This window comes from Pinus tabuliformis, chromosome 8, assembly GCF_031772625.1.
Source record: "Pinus tabuliformis cultivar Carrire ecotype Pingquan chromosome 8, CPIR1, whole genome shotgun sequence".
Lineage (NCBI taxonomy): Eukaryota > Viridiplantae > Streptophyta > Pinopsida > Pinales > Pinaceae > Pinus > Pinus tabuliformis.
Genome location: NC_142294.1, coordinates 1627788956 through 1627807928, shown reverse-complemented (window position 1 = coordinate 1627807928; position 18973 = coordinate 1627788956). Strand labels below are relative to the sequence as shown.

The 18973-nt window shown below is 42.1% G+C and overlaps 2 protein-coding genes across 2 annotated transcripts in view; both read right to left on the bottom strand.

Annotated features, from left to right (window-relative positions):
* LOC149242315 (Leucine-rich repeat (LRR) family protein) overlaps window positions 1-18973 on the bottom strand; it is a 209530-nt gene that overhangs the window by 180284 nt on the left and 10273 nt on the right. The gene's annotated exons all lie outside the window — the stretch shown is intronic.
* On the bottom strand, window positions 7047-7864 carry LOC149242316 (uncharacterized). Its single transcript, XM_089367670.1, has 2 exons — window positions 7733-7864; window positions 7047-7623 (listed from the first exon to the last, which is right to left on the bottom strand). Exons 1-2 carry the CDS (start codon window positions 7858-7860, stop codon window positions 7317-7319), a joined length of 435 nt encoding a protein of 144 aa, XP_089223796.1. The 5' UTR covers window positions 7861-7864; the 3' UTR covers window positions 7047-7316.

Here is an 18973-nt window from a genome sequence, read left to right as displayed (position 1 = left end):
AAGAGATGTACTCGCTTTGCACTGTGGAGAAGCCAAGGCTCGTCACAATACTCTCCAAGCCTTCTCTAAGCAATGCCTAGCTAAAAGCTTGGCTCCCAAAAGCATGTACTATGAGTTATGAGGTTCTATATATAGCAAAGGGTGGGGTGACCCTTGACATTCCCCTTTGACTCTTGGACTACCCTCATGACTCTTCACATTACAACAATGATTGTTCACATTCCACTAATGACACTTGGAATTTCACTTACAATATATTTACAATAATACAATTTCCACATATACCCATGTGGGACAAAAATAGGCTTGAGTCAGCCTGACAAGACAAACAACATCACTCGGGGTCTTAGGGAAAGACCAACTCGGTAACCTCCTCGCGGTGATCTTCGGTGATGAACTGATACCAAGCTTGGTACTGCTCTATTGTGTCCCCGTACTGTTTGATGGCATCTTTGTCGAAGCGGACCCTTGCCTCCATGGCTTCCGAGTATATGGTTTTGAAACCTCTGTCCAGCTCATCCTGAAGCATGTGTAGCATTGTCCTGAGTGTGGTTGGACCACTAATGTACCTTTGCATGTTCTCTGTGCTGAGCTGCAAGTCATCATTGGTGGCTATGCGCATCAACTGCTCTATGTACTTGTCGACATCCAGCATGACTTGGTTCTTCCTCATAGCCTGGGTGAGGGTTCCAGTGGAAGGGATCTTGTGCGTTCGCACTATGACATCCAAACTCCTGAACAACCGTGCATAGGAAGCCTCAATGCTAGTGATGAGCGGAGGGAGTTGCTCATAGTTCTGGATCAACAACTGAATCCGTGCTTTGTCTAGCTCAACCTTCGGCTTCATCCACTTTGCAAGTTGAGCGGGGCTCCCTTGTATCTCATTGTCCATTCTTGCATGTGCGCAATATGTTGATTTGGGGTAACATCGGATGTGTTCTAGCCACGAAAATTGGTGGAGAGGCTAAGGCACATGAAATCTCCATTACCCAGAAAGGGTTTGGGCAGATTCTAAACAGTTTGGGAGATATTAAAATAATTAATATTTTTAATGGAGTCCCTAAGTCTAAACTTAGGGAAAATAAAATATTAATGTGTATTAATATAAAATTGTCTTAGAATGGTCCAAAAGTCATGGATCAAGCCAGATCTAATCTTAGCCGTTGATTAGGGACTTAATCTCGGCCATTGATTTGTCAACAAGAAAAGTATAAGAGGAGGCTTGAGGGTCACTTGGAGAACACACTGAGGGAGACCAGTCAGTTCAATTTCTGGAGCAAGGTTAGCTGAGAGATTGAACCAGTGGTCTGGTGAGCAGTCAAGAGGCAACAAGTACGGCGCAGAGAGGCGGGATTAGCCACTGGAGATCAGCACTGAGGCAGGAGAGGCAGATGCAGAGGCAGCAGAACACTACGCAGTCACTTGTTGGGCCTGCGTGAGTGACGCAGAGAGGCCCAGGGCTAACACAGTCAAGCAGAGGCTGACGCAGAGGGTTTGAGAGCCACGCAGAGGTCAGTCAGGTTGATGCTGGGATTGGGATAAGTGCTGGAGAATTCTCTCTATGGATAAGCCAGTTTGGCATTCTGTTGTACAGAAAAATTGTTGAATAATAAAATCCTCACTTGTTGCACCGGTTTTCCCACATTGGGTTTTTCCGGGGACTGTTGTCCAAAATACCTGTGTTAATGTGTTAATGCTTGTGCATATGTTTGTTTCTGTATTACGGTGTGATATCTGCAATAGTATTTATTTAATGTTTATTAAAGTAATTTTATAAATAACTTATTGTGGACTAAGTAGGAAAAATAAACCAATTGCTACAGTGATAGAATTTTCACATGGTATCAGAGGAAGGAATCAGAGACAGAAAGGGGAAATCAGTTATGGGTCGAGACCACGATGCAAAGGCATCCACATCAGGGGACTCACACAGATTTTCAAAAGATTGCACAAGAGAAAGAGATTTCAATTTCTCTATGTTGGCTTCCAGGCTGGAAGAAGTGGGGTGTATGACTAGTGTTGCATCATCAAAAGTATGGTATATAGACAGTGGAGCTTCGTGGCATATGACGGGAATCAGGGAGTGTTTCTCAAAATGTCGAGAAGAGAAGATGAACTTTCAGATCACCATGGGGAACAAGGCAAAGTTTACTCTAGTAGGGAAGGGTAGTTTTTCAAACAGAATCGGGAAAACGGTTTGTGCTACAAATGTACTCCATGTACCAGGATTGGGGATGAACTTACTTTCCATGTCGCAACTACAAGGCAAAGGCTATGACGTCTACTTCATCATGGAGAAGGTATACGTCAAACACCCGAGCTGGAAAAAGAAAGTGCAGATCGGGATCAAAAGTAATCGGTTGTATAGATTGCAACTAGAATCACTAATGGCACTAATAGGCAGTCATGGAGACAAGGACTTGAACGAACTATGGCACAAAAGAATGGGTCACTTGCACCATGGAGCTCTGAGAATTCTCAAAAGCACTGTAACAGGAGTTTCAAATCTGAGAATGGAACGAGATGATGTATGCAGGAGATGTGTTCTAGGAAAGTATGCCAAGGCAACATTTCCTAGGAGCAAACATAGGGCCAAGAGTGTACTAGGTTTGATACACTGATATTTGCGAACCTATGTCCGTCAAAGCTCTCAGTGGTGCCGAGTATTATCAAGGAGTTCAAGGCTCTAGTGGAGAATCAGAATGGGAAGAAAATAAAAGTTTTGCACTCAGATAATGGTGGAGAATACATCGATAAGGACTTCACTGATTTTTGCGCTAAGGAGGGCATCAGAAGAGAGTGGACAGCTCCATATAATCCGGAGCAGAATGGGGTAGCAGAAAGAAAGAACAAGACTATTGTAGAAGCAGATAGGATCATGATGTATGATCAGGATATGCCAAAATTCCTGTGGGAAAAAACATGCAACACAGCAGTCTATGTTCAGAACAGGACTCCTCATCGGGCAGTGGGCAAGACTACTCCAGAGAAAGTCTTCATGGGGAAGACACCTGAAGTTAGTCATTCCGAGATATTTGGGAGTCTAGCATATTGCTGCATACCCGAAGAAAAGAGGAAGAAGCTGGATCAGACTGCGGAAAAAGGATATTTGGTAGGATATATCGAGAATGCTAAGGCATACAGAATCTATGTTCCAAGGAGCAGGGAGGTAGTAGTACGACAAGATGTAAAGTTCATGCAGGACAGGGCTTTCAGAAGATCTCGCAAGATGCCTTCCAAGGAGCAGTCGAAAGAGAAGCCGTTGGTTAAGCCTCTTCAACCAACAGAAGTAAAGAATTCTTCCTCGGGACAGGAAGATTCTCAGGATGAGGAGGAGGAGCGAACAGAGGCACCTGCTGGCAGAGGAAGAACTAGCAGGGAACTTCGTCAGATTCCGCGAGATGCAAAGGACTTCATCGATGCACCAAGAAACAATAAGAGGGAGTGAAAACAGCCAGATAGATAGCAGGCATTAGTAGCTCAGGATGGAAAGCTTGCCAGTTTCAAGGAGGTAGCTCAACATTAGGTTTGGCTAGATGCGATGGTAGAGTAATACAACTCCATAATGGTAAATGATGTCTGGGAGGTTGTGCCAAGACCTCAAGACAGATCAATGGTAGGTTCAAGATGGATCTACAAGATCAAACATGCTGCAGACAGCAGTGTTGAGAAATACAAGGTCAGGTTTGTGGCTAAGGGGTATGCTCAAAAGGAAGGGATTGACTATGAGGAGACCTTCACCCCAGTAGCCAGGTATACATCTATTAGGACCATGATATCTCTTGCAGCCCAGATGGGATGGGAGATCCATCAGATGGATGTCAAAACGGCATTTTTTAATGGGGTAATAGAAGAGGAGGTATACATTGAACAACCAGAGGGCTTTGAAACTCATGAGAAGAAGTCTCATGTATGCAGATTGAAGAAAGCCTTGTATGGGCTGAAACAGGCACCGAGAGCATGGTATGGTCGAATAGATAGCTACCTGCAAAAGATGGGGTTTTTCAAAAGTGACGCAGATCCGAATCTTTTTATCTGGTTGTAAAGAACGAGCCGCTAATCTTAGTATTGTATGTGGATGATCTCTTTCTAACTGGATCATCCAGACTCATTAGGGACTGCAAGAAGAATCTAGCCATAGAATTCGATATGAAGGATTTGGGACGAATGCACTACTTCCTAGGGTTGGAAGTTTGGCAGCAGAAGAGAGAAATCTTCCTTGGGCAAGGGAGGTATGCTACAGAAATCCTGAAAAGATTCGGGATGAAAGACTATAGACCTATGGCTACGCCAATGATCACCAACTGGAAGAAGATTGATGCATCAGAAGACAAGGATGTCGATCCCACCCGATACAGGCACCTCATAGGATCCCTGATGTATTTGGTCAATACCAGGCAAGACATTTGCTACTCCGTCAACACCCTCAATCAGTTCATGGTGGAACCGAAGAGGGCGCACTGGGCAGCAGCGAAACATGTTCTCAAGTATTTACAGGGAACAGTCGATTATGGACTCTTGTACACCAGGAGTAAGGATATCAAATTGAGTGGATTTACTAATGCAGATTAGGCAGGAAGTTCAGTGGATCGAAAAAGTACCTCTGGGTATTGTTTCAACATTGGATCAGGAATGACCTCCTGGTGCAGCAGGAAATAGAAGTATGTGGCTCTGACTCATCTGAGGCAAAATATATGGCAACAAGCACAGCTTCGTGTGAGGCCATATGGCTTAGAAAACTGCTTATGAACCTATTCAGAAGGAATATGGAGGCGACCAGGATCATGTGTGATAATCAGAGTTGCACCAAGCTCTCCGTGAATCCAGTGTTTCATGATAGGTCGAAGCATAATGATATCCAGTGTCACTTTGTCAGGGACTGTGTCCAACGAGGAGTTGTACAGTTGAACTACACTCCTACAGGTGGCGGACATCCTCACTAAGGCCCTTGGAAGGACAAAATTTGACTACTTCGGGGAAAAGATGGTGATAGTAAAGAACCTGTTTCAGTAGCAGAAATGGGAGTGATAACTGCAAGGATGCAGAGGAAGTTGCAGTGCGGATGCAGCATTGAAAGAAAGGACCAACAGCAGCATGGATGCAGAGGGAGTTGTCGTACAGATGCAACAGTGGCAGTAACAGAGCCATGGGCAACAGTACAGGATGCAGCAGTGCAGAGGATGTTGGGCAAGGATGCTTAGCATCAGCACAGGGACTGATGTCGGATGATCAAGGTGATACTCAGTGAGGAGTATTACTAGAGCACAGTCGTTGCTAAGAGGGAGTGTTGATTTGGGGTAACATCGGATGTACTCTAGCCACGAGAATTGGTGGAGAGGCTAAGGCGCATGAGATCTCCAATACCCAGAAAGGGCTTGGGCAGATTCTAAACAGTTTGGGAGATATTAAAATAATTGATATTTTTAATGGAGTCCCTAAGTCTAAACTTAGGGAAAATAAAATATTAATGTGTATTAATATAAAATTGTGTTAGAATGGTCCAAAAGTCATGGATCAAGCCAGATCCAATCTTAGTCGTTGACTAAGTAACCGGATTTGTCTTAAACCCCCCCACGAGTTCGAATCATGTGAATCGGACACGATTCGCTGGGAATTTGAATCCTAGAACGGGACACGACGTGTCCGTACGGGATTCGTATGAATCCCGTACAGACACATCGTGTCCCGATTCTGGGATTCGAATCCCCTAAAATGCAATCCACGCACTTAAAATACGCGTTGTTCCTTATGTTTTTCACATTATTTCTCATTCAGTTTAGCATACTTTGAGATGTGGGCAAGGAGCTAAGGGTTTGGAGCAAGGAGCTAAGGGTGTGGAGCATTTGGCAAGGAGATTCAAGGACCAAGTAAGTGCATTTCAGCGCTATTTTTTTGCATTTCTATTAGCAGTTTGTATATGATTTTTTTTACAAATTTGTGCATGTTTTGTTTATTTTTTTTACAATGTTCATCGCTCAATCAAAGGCAGCAATTAGGGGGCAAAGGAAGGGGAAGAATGTCTCCATTGGAGATGCCCCTCCTCCCCCAATATCATCAGAGTCTGCTGCAAGTAATGTTGAGGGAAGAGGAGGACCTAAAGACAACATTGAGAAATATTCCTTGTGGAAATATGTCACAAGAGAGGATGGGACAAGCACAAAGGGAAAGGGAGGAGGCAATGTGCAATGGAAATGCAACTTTTGTCACATTTCTTTCAAAAGCACATATTTCCGTGTGAAAGGCCATTTGTTGGCTTTATCAGGTTGTGGAATTGGAGCTTGTAAAGTTGTTCCTTTACGAAAGAGGAAATAAATGGAAAAGGAGTCCATTGTTGGTATGGAAAATGTAGCTGCAAAATCAAGAAAAACCAAGAATGAAACCCCCTTCCATTTTTGAGGAAAGGCACCACCAAATTCCCATTTGAGAGTTCTATTGGGGGACAAGCAGCAAAAAGAAGAGCAATTACACTTGATCCAATGGACAAGATTTTTCAAAAAGAGAAACGGGAAGAGCTTGATCTCACCATTGCCTTCTTTTTTCTATCAAAACTTCATATCATTTAATGTTGCACGCTCACCTCTATTTATTGAGATGTGTCGAGCTCTAACTCACGAGTCTCCATCATGGTATCTGCCTCCTGGTTCAGAGAAGCTTAGAACCACATTGTTGGCGAAGGCAAAAAAAGAGGTGCAAAAAATGCTTGAGCCTATTGTAGCATCATGGCCAACATCTGGGGTTAGCATTGTTTCTGATGGATGGACAAATCCAGCACGACACCAATGTTGTGAAAATCGTGATCGGGATTAAATCGGCGCGGGGAACAAATCAGAATAAATCGGAATTATCGGGAAAAAAATCAGAAAAAATCGTTTGGTACAAAAATATTCATTTTTTTTTCATTTTTTTTCAATTTTTTTAATATCTAAACCATCTACAACATAAAATAAATACATTGACACATAAATATGATAAAAAAACTAATATATAAGATGTTTAATATCATTTCTAGTGCTAAAATCACACATAACATTGAATCATGTCCTGAATAGTAAGTCCTGACTCCTGAGTCCCAACTCAGCCTCAAAATATCAACAAAAAATATGATAATGTATCTCATCATGTCATAATGTCATATACAATAAAAGGAAAGTCTAATCCTATTGATTTCCTCTGCCCCTCTTGCGAGAAAATGCCACAGCTTTCCCTTTCCCTCTAGATATAGATGCTGGTGCCCGTGCTGGTGGAAATGGCAGTGGAGTCTGATGTGCTCTAGAAGCTGAAGAACTAGAAGTAGGAGCTATAGGAGGTAGACCACGTCATCTACTGGTGGCAGTGGTAGCCCGGGCAGGCAATGTCACCTTCTCCTCCTGTTCCTCCTCCTCCTCCTCCTCCTCCTCCTCCTGCTCCTGCTCCTGCTCCTCCTCCCCCTCCACTACATCCTGCACTAACCAATCATCAATAGAATCCATGAGAGGCCTCTCGGCCTCAACCCTCCATGCAGCAGTGGTGTCAATCCCATCCAATGAGATGGCATCCACATCAGGTGTCCTCTCAAGTTGCCTCACCCACAATCGAAGATTGTAGTAGACGTAGACCGTGTCATTAAGTCGCTCGGACTGCAACCTGTACAAAGATCATGAAATAATAATTAATAATTATTAAAAAAATATTGTTTAATGAATTCAAAAATTTATTTGGAAATTTGCAATATTTTAAATGTTTAAGTGTTAACCTGTTGCGCTTCTTGTTGTGTATTTTTTCAAATACACTCCAGTTGCGCTCACATCCTGAGGAGTTGCATGTTTGGCTGAGGATGCGAATGGCAAGCTTTTGCAGAAGGGGTACCCTGCCACCATACATTTTCCACCATGCATCTACAACAATATTACAAATAAAATTTTAAATAAACATAAGACAAAATGGAATTTGAAGAGACAATGAAATTTGAAACAAAGTTACAAACTAAAAAATACATGGCATTTTAATTGTCCTATCAGTGATAGCCATCTCAAAGCCAAATGTGCCACCTGCCATCCTATATGTCTCAATTTGTTTAGAGATCTCTATACGTTGTTTTGGAGATCGCACCATCTTTTGGACATAGGATAAGAATCCATCCATGATCTCAGCATCAAAATCAAACTCACATGCATAAGAAAATGCAAGGTTCAGGAAAAGCCCAGCAACATGAATGGGACGATGGAGTGTGTTGTTCCATCGCTCATCAATCACTCCCCATGGAAGGAGTTGTTTCTGAAACCCATCATCTCCCTTATCATCATAGTAGGCCCGAATGGCTTCTTTGGCCCTGTCCATGGCTTCATACAAATAGCCCATTGCAGGCTTCTCACCATCAACCAATCGAAGAACCTTTACCAAAGGTTCAGTAACGGCGCACACATCCTGCACTCCCGCTCAGAAGTCTTCCTGGTATGAAACTAGTCTGCATACGACCTTTCCTTCTGGTTTGCAGCTCATTGGCAAAGCACGCCACTCCTCTGAAAGAAACATTCTTTTCACATCCCACATAGAAATCAAGAGGGATTGAAGAGATATGAAACTGGTGGCAAACCGTGTAATGGCGGGGCACACCAACTCTTTGTTGTTGGTGAATCTTCTCATCAAGCTAAGCACAGATGTATGATTATATATAAATTTTGTAATGCTTTTTGATGAGTCAACAATATCTTTGACAAAGGGAATTTTCCCTATGTCCTCTAACATCAAATCAATACAATGGGTAGCACAAGGTGTCCAAAATAAAGTAGGATGCCTGTCCATAAGCATCCTACCAGCAGCAACATAATTTGTAGCATTGTCCGTTATGACTTGGACAACATGTTGTTCACCCACCTCCAAAATAAACACATCCAGCAAATCACATAAAGTTCTTGCATCTTTGATTTGTGCAGATGCATCAACAGATTTGATAAACATAGTCCCCTTGGGACAACTAACCAAGAAGTTTATAAGGGTTCTCCCCTTTTGGTCAGTCCAACCATCTGACATAACAATGCATCCTGTTTGTGCCCATGATGCCCTAAAATCCTCCAATCTTTGGGTGCAGTCACGCTTTTCATTTTGAAGAATCCGGCCTCTGAAATCATGATAAGAAGGGATTTTGTACCCCGGGCCAACACTGGCAATAGCATCAACAGTAGGTTGGAAAAATGGATTATTCCTTACAATGCTGAAAGGAATATCACTCTAGAGGAGAAATTTTGCCATCAACTTGTCAGCTTGTTCTTTCTCAGTTCTTTTTAGCATTTAACCGATAGATGGTTGTGAACCAGGTGTGGTTCGAGGAACAAAAAATGATGATGTAGCTACCGGATTGGCTGATGCTGCAGTAGAACCAGTGCCACTTGGCCCACTTCCTTCAGCTGACCTTTTTAGTTGCCTTTTGAGTTCTTCTTTGGCCTCTCTAGTCTACTCTAATTCTACCAATGCTCTCATGGCTCTTTGGATAAGTTCAGGATTTGTATTTGTACAAGGACCCACATCATGTCCAGGGATTTGTGCAAGGTGAAACTTCAACCTGTACACCCCCCCGAACATCTCCTTTCCACACAACTTGCAACTCAAGGTTTGTCTATCATTCGGAGCATGAGGTACAGCATATTCCCAGAAAGGATCCAATTTCCTTGGCATGTTTGTTTTTGAACTTTGAAGTTGCAAACTTGAAGTCTTGAATGGTGTTTTGGTGCAGTTGTAAACCCATGGGAAAATAAGGATTAGGATTACAATTTAGCATTTACAAAATTACAAGTTACAAATTTACAAATTACAATTTAGTATTTTAATTTTTTATTTTTACATTGATGATTGTACGATGAAAATCCAAGTTACCCGTAACCCAACCTAAAACAACCATTCCAAAGTTCAAAGTTTCAAACACAAATTACCCAACCATTCCAAACCCAAGTTACCCAACCAAATGGCAAAAACAATGAAAAAAACATAAACAATGTTTAAAAAAAATGAAAACAAAAAAAAAATTGGTTCCCATAGTCATACCAAGTTACCCAACCCAAAACAATGAAGAAATACAAAAATTCTTTAAAAACAATGAAAACAAAAGAAAAATGGTGCCCATACCAAGTTTCCCAACCAAAAACAATCAAAAACATACAAAAACAATGTTTTTAAACAATGAAAACAAAAAAAAAAATTAATCCTCATACCGGTTCTATGGAGAAATCGGTGGTCTCCTCTTGATTTTCTCCTCTAAGCACTTAGATTTGGCTAAAAACCCTCTTCAGCTTGGTCTCCAAGAGCTCCTCCTCCCTCCGCGCGCGACTGTCCAAATGAGCGCATGAAAAACCCAAAAAAAACGTTATAAAACCACACTGTCGCGACCCCCAGCGATTTTTTCTTAAAAAATCGTGATTTTTTCGTTTTTATCGCGATTTTTTCAGTAAAAATCGGCAAAAAAAAATACCGGTGATTTTTTCGTATATTTATAGCGATTTGATCACCAGAAGGAAAAAATCGCGATTTTTTCATTAAATTGCGATTTTCACAACACTGCACGACACCCAATCATCAACTTCATGGTGTCTTCCTTGAATGGTCCAGTGTTCTTGAAAGCAGTGGATACACATAGAGAATACAAGGATGCACAACTTATTGGTGAGTTATTTATTAAAGTTATTGAAGATGTAGGTGTTGAATCTTGTGTGCAAATCATTACAGATAATGCACATGTTTGCAAGGCATCTGGCATGATTATGGAAGCTAAATCCACAAGTGTTTTGGACACCTTGCATTGTCCATTCATTGAACTTAGCACTGAAATCCATTGCTTCTGATGTGCTTTGGATTGGTAACATTATTGAGGATGCATGACATATCCGTAACTTTGTGCAAAATCATACAAATGCCCTCACTATCTACAAGGAGTACACCAATCTATAGTTGTTGAAGATTGTTGATACACGATTTGCCTCTTCATTCATGATGTTGAAAAGGTTGAGGGAGGTCAAGGCCGCTCTTGGGTCCATGGTTATTTCTGAGTTTTGGTCTTTTTGGAGAAAGCCAGATCAAGTAGCCTCTAAAAGAGTGGACACAGTGCTAGATGATGCTTGGTGGGAGAGGGTAGATCTAATTATTCAGATCATGTACCCTATCATTTTTTTGCTTCGATTTGCAGATACAGACAAACCCATCCTAGGAGGTTTGTGAGGGATGGGATTCCATGATTGAGTCTGTGAGGAGCATTATTCTACAGAGTGAGTGCCCCGAGTATGAGACATCACCAGAGGCCTTCTGTGATACTATACAGGATATTCTTGTCAACAGATGGGACAAGAATTGTACACCTTTACATTGTTTAGCTCACTCATTGAACCCAAAATACTACAGCCATGAGTGGCTGAATGGTGGACCTTCCCGCGAATTCCCTCCTCACATGGATGGTGAAATCTCACAAGGGAGGAAAGAGGCATTCAGACAGGTTTTTCAGGATAGAGCATTGCTTGATGAGGTGGAGGATGCCTTTGCAGAGTTTTCCACTGGCACTGATCGATTTGCAGGATATGATGTGATAAGAGACAGAGGCATCAAGCCCTCCTCTTCAACAGTTAGCCATGAGGCTCCTCTCTCAAGTGACTTCATCCTCTTATTGCGAGAGGAATTGGAGCACATATGGGAATTTGTATAGTGTGAAGAAGAGCAGGCTTGAGCAGTCCAGGGCAGAGACAACGGTGTATGTGCACACCAACCTTCGTCTTATTTATAGGCAGAGGGAAAAGTGGTTGAGGGGAAAGACAAAGATGTGGGATGTCTTTCCTGATGATATGGGTCTAGACCGCAGTGTTGAGTTGGCATTGGCCAACATGGATGTCAATGATCGAGTGCTAGAGCCTGTTAGATTTGATGACGGTGATATTTTTGAGGGGTCATCCTCCACACCAGCAGATGCAAAAGCAACTATGGATACAGGGGAGGAGGAGGATGCAGAGAAGAGCAGTGGTGACCATGATGATGAGGACATTGATGCTGATTCTGATGATGATTTTGAGGATTGATGACTACCTATTGCCTTGAGGCTTGTATACCTGTAGTTGTTTTATATTTTCTATTTCTATTTGCCATTGGCATTACACCAGCACTATCTATGTAACACATTTTGATTTGATGACTTAATGAGAAAACTACAGTTGTCAGTGTCTTTATCTTACTATCTTGTAGTTGTAAGTTGTCTTTCATTTATGAATTACGAATCATGATTTATGTGACCATTGACATGTATTTGAATTTTGTATGTACTATGCATGCTATAGATGAAGATCTATGTTTGAAATCAATGAATTTGTATCATTAATTAGAATTTGTGTAAGAAATATCTAATTTTTAATATATATATATATATAACGAATCCTACGTGTCCTGTTCCGAGGGCTCAACGTGTCTGAATCCGACACTCGAATCCCCGTATCCTATGAATCCCGAATCCCCGTGTCAAGTGACTTAGGCCGTTGATTAGGGACTTAATCTCAACCGTTGATTTGTCAACAAGAAAAGTATAAGAGGAGGCCTAAGGGTCACTTGGAGAACACACTAAGGGAGACCAATCAGTTCAATTTCTGGAGCGGGGTTAGCTGAGAAATTGAACCAGTGGTCTGGTGAGCAGTCAAGAGGCAGCAAGTACGGAGCAAAGAGGCGGGATCAGCCACTGGAGATCAGCGCTAAGGCAGGAGAGGCAGACGCAGAGGCAGGAGAAGACTACGCAGTCACTTGCTGGGCCTGCGTGAGTGACGCAAAGAGGCCCAAAGCTGACGCAGAGGGTTTGAGAGCCAAGTAGAGGACAGTCGGGCTAACGCTGGGATTGGAAGAAGTGCTGGAGAATTATTTTTCTCTATGGGTAAGCCAGTTTGGCACCTTGTTGTACAGAAAAATCGTTGAATAATAAATTCCTCCCTTCCTACACCAGTTTTCCCACATTGGGTTTTTCGAGGACTGTTGTCCAACATACATGTGTTAATGTGTTAATGCTTGTCCATATGTTTGTTTCTATATTACGGTGTGATATCTGCAACAGTATTTATTTTAATGTTTATTGAAGTAATTTCATAAATAACTTATTGTGGAATAAGTAGGAAAAATAAATCAGTTGCTGCAGTGATAAAATTTTCACACAATCGCAGTGTGAATGTCTTTGACAATTTGACCTGTCTGCGCGCACTACTGTTGAAAACCGTATAGATGGACAACCGCTTTGTGCACGGTAACAAATCTTCTATACATTGTCTGCATGGTGGCCTCCAAAGTTGATATCTCTGCCACTATTGCTTTCTTCATCTCTGTCATGGCGGATCCCGCAGACTGCTCTATTCTCTGCCTGGCCTCTTGCAAGTCCTTTGCCATTCGATCATTCTCTGCTATCAAGAACTTGATCGTTGAACTCATGGCTTCTACATAAGCCTTAGAAGCCTCGTCCATGGCAACTGGATGTCTTCTAACATTTGGTACAATCACCCTTTCTTCTGTGTGCGCAGGTGATGTATGATCATCCAGGAGCTGCTTTCTTCGTGCCTGTACAATCCTCTGTTGTGTCTCATCAAATGCCAGATTGTACACATCCATCTCTGAATCATCATCAAGGAGAAAAACTTCCCCTTGTTCGCTTGGGACTGGTTATGGTTCTGGAGGTGGCAGAGACTATGGTACGACCTCGGATGCCCTCGGCATGAGATCGATGTCTTGATCCTCTAATTCATGTTCTGTCTCCATGTCTATTGCCTCAACCAACTACTCAACCTACTGAGCAAGTTCCTGAACCTGTACCTGCTCACCCTATTCATCATCTGCTAGCTGCTCTGCAGTCTCAACCTGTATCTGCGCAATTTGCTATGTCAATGCGCCTTAACTTTCTTCCTATTCCTGTTTTTGTCCTATCTTCACTTTCTCTCCTCCTAAGCTCTTGTTCTGCTTTCAGCTTCTTTTCCGTCTCCTGCAATCTCCTTTTCGTCTCTTCCAATCTTTACTTCTCCCTCTTTCTCTGCACTATTCTCTTGTCGCGTTGTCGCCTCATTACATCTATCTCCAAACCTACTCTCTCAACAAGTGGATCTTCTTTGAACTTGTAGCTTTGCTCAGCCTCTACGCTCTCGGCAATCTTCCTCTTGCCTTTGTCTTATGTCAGTTTGTTGCTCACTACTGTTGTTGTTGTTGCTTCCTGTGGTGCTGCTGCATGCAGTGCTGCTTTCCATTCTACAGCCATGCTGACTGGTTCATTGAGCCTAGACAAGTAATAGCAATACTGCTAAGGATCTTCCTCTGGCCAATGACATGCCCCATGGACCCATGGGAAGTACACCTTCACACAGTGGTTCTTGCATATGCAATGAGGATCATACAGATTGAAACTCTTGGTGTCGAATCTGAACTTCTTCAAGTCCTCAGTCTCGACATCTGCATCTTTCAAGGTACGGATCTCGTACAACCCAATCCGCAAAGGAAGAGTAGGCCATGGTGCCTTCTTCCTCCTATGCAGTGCTGCTGATAACCCTGTGGAGATGTGGTACGCAACCTCTTACATGACCAACTTGTCCGTGGAAAACCTTGGTAACTCATGCGGAGGCTTCTTCGCGCTAAACATTTTGATGAAGGTGCCACCGGGTGAGGCATACCAATCTGCAATGTTAAGCAATGTCTACATCACTTCCTGGGACATGCAAGGTGGGTCCTGTTCAAATATCATCTTGTACAGTGGGGTGATGAAGTGGTTAGACAGCCTCGTCATGACTCCTCGGTAGCTGCACTCAAAGAGAAACTTGCAATAAACATTCACAGCTTCTTCTGATGGTGTCCATGTCCAACCCATGCCAGGGAACTGTTGTTGAGCACAGATTGCATCAAGCAGGTACGCGAACATATAGAATCTTGCTTGTCCATCCTTAGGTGGATTCCAGGCATTTGACACATGCACTTTTAGCTGAAGAGCCAACATGTCCAACCAATTGAAAGGCCTTCCTTCATTTGCCAACTGATCCAACATAACAACCCAACTCTGCGAGAAGGTCTCTGTGCTCTCTTGGCCATACAAGCGACATGCAAATATGACCAAGAGTTGGTAAGCCTTCCTGAGTGACTTCGTCTTGTAGACCTGGTTGGGTGTCGTCCTAAACTTCGATGGCTCTTTTACCCAACGCTTCAAGATATCTCTTGAGTTCACATTGTTGTTGGGAGTGAAGAACAATGCATCCATGTAGTTCACCAATTGCGGCAAGTGATACATCTGATGGTAGTTTTCTGTCCTGAAGGTGGCAAGTTGTGTTCCACTGGTACTGCTCAGTGTCATCATCTCGGGATCAATATGTGAGACAACCCAGTGAATGATATTCACGCATGGGAAGGCGGGGTACCTGCATGCAACCCTATACAAGCCTGACTTGTGAATGTTGACATAGACTTGTCGATCTTCCAAATCTTCCTTGAAAGTGCCTACAAATATGTCCTTTATTTCTTGCCATGTGATCTTCATGTCCTTCTCTACAAACAGTTGTGTGTCTACATAGATGGGCAAGTTTATTGGCACCTGTTCAACCACGTCTCTAGTTTTAAAAAACTATAGTGTCCTTTGATCTAGCTCTCTTGGAAACCATGATGCCTGTACTGCTGAGAGACTGCTCAACAAATGATGTACCTGGAGACAGAGCAGACACTCACGACAAGCAAATGTCAGTTTAAAAACACAATACACTTCAAGAATCGATCATGCAACAAATTGGGTGACTGCTGGGCAAGATTGCACAATAGTGACTCTCAAGGCCGGGAGACTGTCAGTTGGAACTGCGCATTACACAGTCTCAGTTGCCAGTGAGATGTACTGCTGACTGGAACTGCGCAGAGCGCAGTCCAACTAGGTTGACTGTGGACTGGAATTGCGCATGAATTGCGCAATGCGCAATTCAGTCCAGCTTCACTATTGGCTAGGACTGCGCATTGCGCAATCCCAGTGGGCAATACTAGGCACTGACTCCCAGAATAGCGCAAAGCACAGCTGGAGGGCAGTGACCGGTAGCCTCTATGAAATTCCTGGAGCCAAGGCAGAGCCTTGAGTTCAGGAATGCACAGAGCATGCCGATGAAAGCAAGATCTGAGCTAAGGCATCCCAGAACTGCCCAAGGGCAACTTGAAAACGAGTACATCTGAAAGCGTAAGCAAAGGATGGTGCAGACAGGAGTGAATGATTATGCATGCAATCGAAACCAATGCAAGAATCATTCAAACGAACGAACAACGAAGCTGGTGGAGATGGTCGCCGCAACAGCTACCGTTAGTGCAAAAATAGTGTTATGCATGTGACACCTAAGAAAGACAATGAAAAAACTTGAAACAACACTTCTACAAGTTAAAACAAACTGAAACACTAGTGGTCTTTCAATAAAACATGCAAAACAGCACGCACACAAGCCAAGAAAATAAAAGCGATAGAAAAAGCAGCAAAAGACTTGAAAAGCAGAAGTTATCCGAAAAAGTTGTGCCCACTGTGCCGAAGGCTCCTATATGCCTTGGGAATGGCAGAGCTCCAAGATTGAATGTGTAGAATGAGCTTTGGGGCTTCGTTTAAATAGATTTAGAGTTTATGACATGCATGCCACAAATCTAGGAAAAAGCGACACTTGGCAGGAAGTTTCTAAAATCAACTTGCATGTAACTCCCAGTGTTAAAAATAGATCCCTATTTTTTAGAGATGCTTTTCTTGTTTTGTTTTTTCTTTTTTCAGGAAAGAGTTGCATGTATGCATGGGAAGATTGCACAATTCTAGAGGGAACCAGGTAACTTGTCGGCACATGCATCAGACAACAACATGAGGAAAGATTTTGTGCAATTCCTGGGGTGAGTGGCTCTGGCTGCCTCTCATGCTCTGCGCAATTTCCCAACTGAAGACAAGTTGCCAGCTAGGTCTACGCAATTCTTGAGCCAAAGCCCAGTGTCTGGATGTTCTGCGCAATCTCTTAGCAAGATTGTCTGTCGGATTGCTCTGCACATTTCTAAAGAGTAGGGTTGACAGTCGGGCTACTCTACGCAATTCCTGAGAGCAAGGTTGGTTACCCTCTAAGATTGCCTAGTTTGCCAAAACATCACAAGAACTGGATGTGAACAAAGTCATAGGGTCAACTTGTGGTTGGTCAGCAAAACAAGTTAGCGAACACAAGTTGCGAAGTGAAAGATAACCTCAAACAAAAACACAAGTACTTGAGCAGTGCAAGACATGCCGCTAAGATTTTGAGGAGGAAGGCTCCAAAACAAAGCGAAGGCAAGATTTTGGAGGGTGGTTGTAACCGCTATAACAACACCTTTCTCAATTAATACTGATTAATTAACCACTTTTCCTAAGTTTAGATTTAGGAAATATTTAAAAATAGGCTAATAATCTAGTTGAGACACTTCTAGGTGGAATTTCCATAAACAATTTCTGGGTTTTGGATAACTCCTGTGTTTTAGCCTCTCCACAAAGTCTCGAGACTAGAACACCTCTGGTGCTACAAAAACTAACACATTACAGAGACTTGCATCACTGAAGTTTGTACCAATACTGGAAATCGCATTATATGGAAATTTTAGATCAAACAATAGGGTTCTCATCTTCCTCATCTATTATAGAAGAAAATGCCTTATCTTATCAGATTACCAAGCCATAGACTTTCACATATCTTCTTCCACAAACTTTCACAAATTTTGCATATCAGCAGCCTCAAATACCCGAAATTCTTGTTCATTACAAAGCATTGAGTTCATTTCAAGAGGATGATGAGAGCCAAGAAATCTTCAAGTTGCCTTTTCCTTCTTCTTCACCTTAGCTCTGATACCATGTTGGAAAATCATAAAGACAGAAAAAATTTCTTAACATGATAATTACTTGACTTTTTCGTTGTCTTCTTATAGTTCTTCTTTAGTTTCTCTATGTCTTTTTATTATCAAGTAACTATCAAAAGAAAACATGAAGATCAATGACACAAGATTTTGGCTCTCAACCAGGGCAAAACCCCTCCTTGAGGGTAAAACCCAAAAACCTCTTCTCTTCTTTAAAAACCAAATCAAATGAGACAATCAAGACCCTTTGACCAAGACCAAGACCCTCCTCCATCCATCAAGCCAGCCTCCATGAAGATAAGACAACTTTTGGTTTGTTTCTTCACAAGTCAACATCAATCAGTTCTTCAAGAATAAGAGTGAACTAGAGCCTTGTCCCTCTCTGCAATTTTGTACCTTCATCCCTACAACAAGTCTGTAACTTCAGCCCTGCATCATATATGTAACTTCAGTCATGTAATAGCCCTACAATACTTCAGTTCTATGACAGAAAAGCTAATATCTCGGCTTCCATTCATTAGAAAAATATCTTTTCTTTTTCGTTATATATTTCCTTCACTTGTAGGCTTCCTCGCATCCCTTTTCCTTCAGTAGGTAATTGCAGAACCAAACTTGCTTGCTATACACTCTCAAACTAGGTCGAATGCTCCTTTATATAGTTGTTTCAATCTGTTCCATTAGGCCGACATGATGATCTGGAGGCCGACTTGTAGAGCTGGCTTGTAGAAGATGGAGCCGACTTGTAGGATGGAGGTTTAAGACACAAAAACATAATTTTCTTCTTTGACATAAGGAACCCAAGAAGGGTCTTAACTATTACTACAATTTTGACACAACCCTAGAAGCCTACAATGGAGGCTTGACCGACAATGAGCATGAAACCCATGCCAAAAGTAATTTTCTTTTTCAAGAAATTTTATTTTTCTTTTTGTTGGCAAGTTCGTTACATTATGACTCAAATATAATTATGAAGACTGATACTAGTTACATTTCTTAACAATGATCAGTCAATGCTATAAAGTAAATCGTCACAAGGGTTATTGTATCATCATCATTCAACCTATCAATTATTTATACATGAATACATTTATACAAATATAAATATATTGACTACACACATTGTTTGTAAAAAAAATCGTCACCATCAATG

Bases quoted from the DNA above. Each gene is read 5' to 3' on its own strand.
- LOC149242316 (XM_089367670.1), bottom strand. From the start codon at position 7,860: ATGTATGGTGGCAGGGTACCCCTTCTGCAAAAGCTTGCCATTCGCATC. The intron at 7,624-7,732 runs GTTAACACTTAA...ATCTTTGTACAG, and splicing joins CACAACAAGAAGCGCAACAG to GTTGCAGTCCGAGCGACTTA.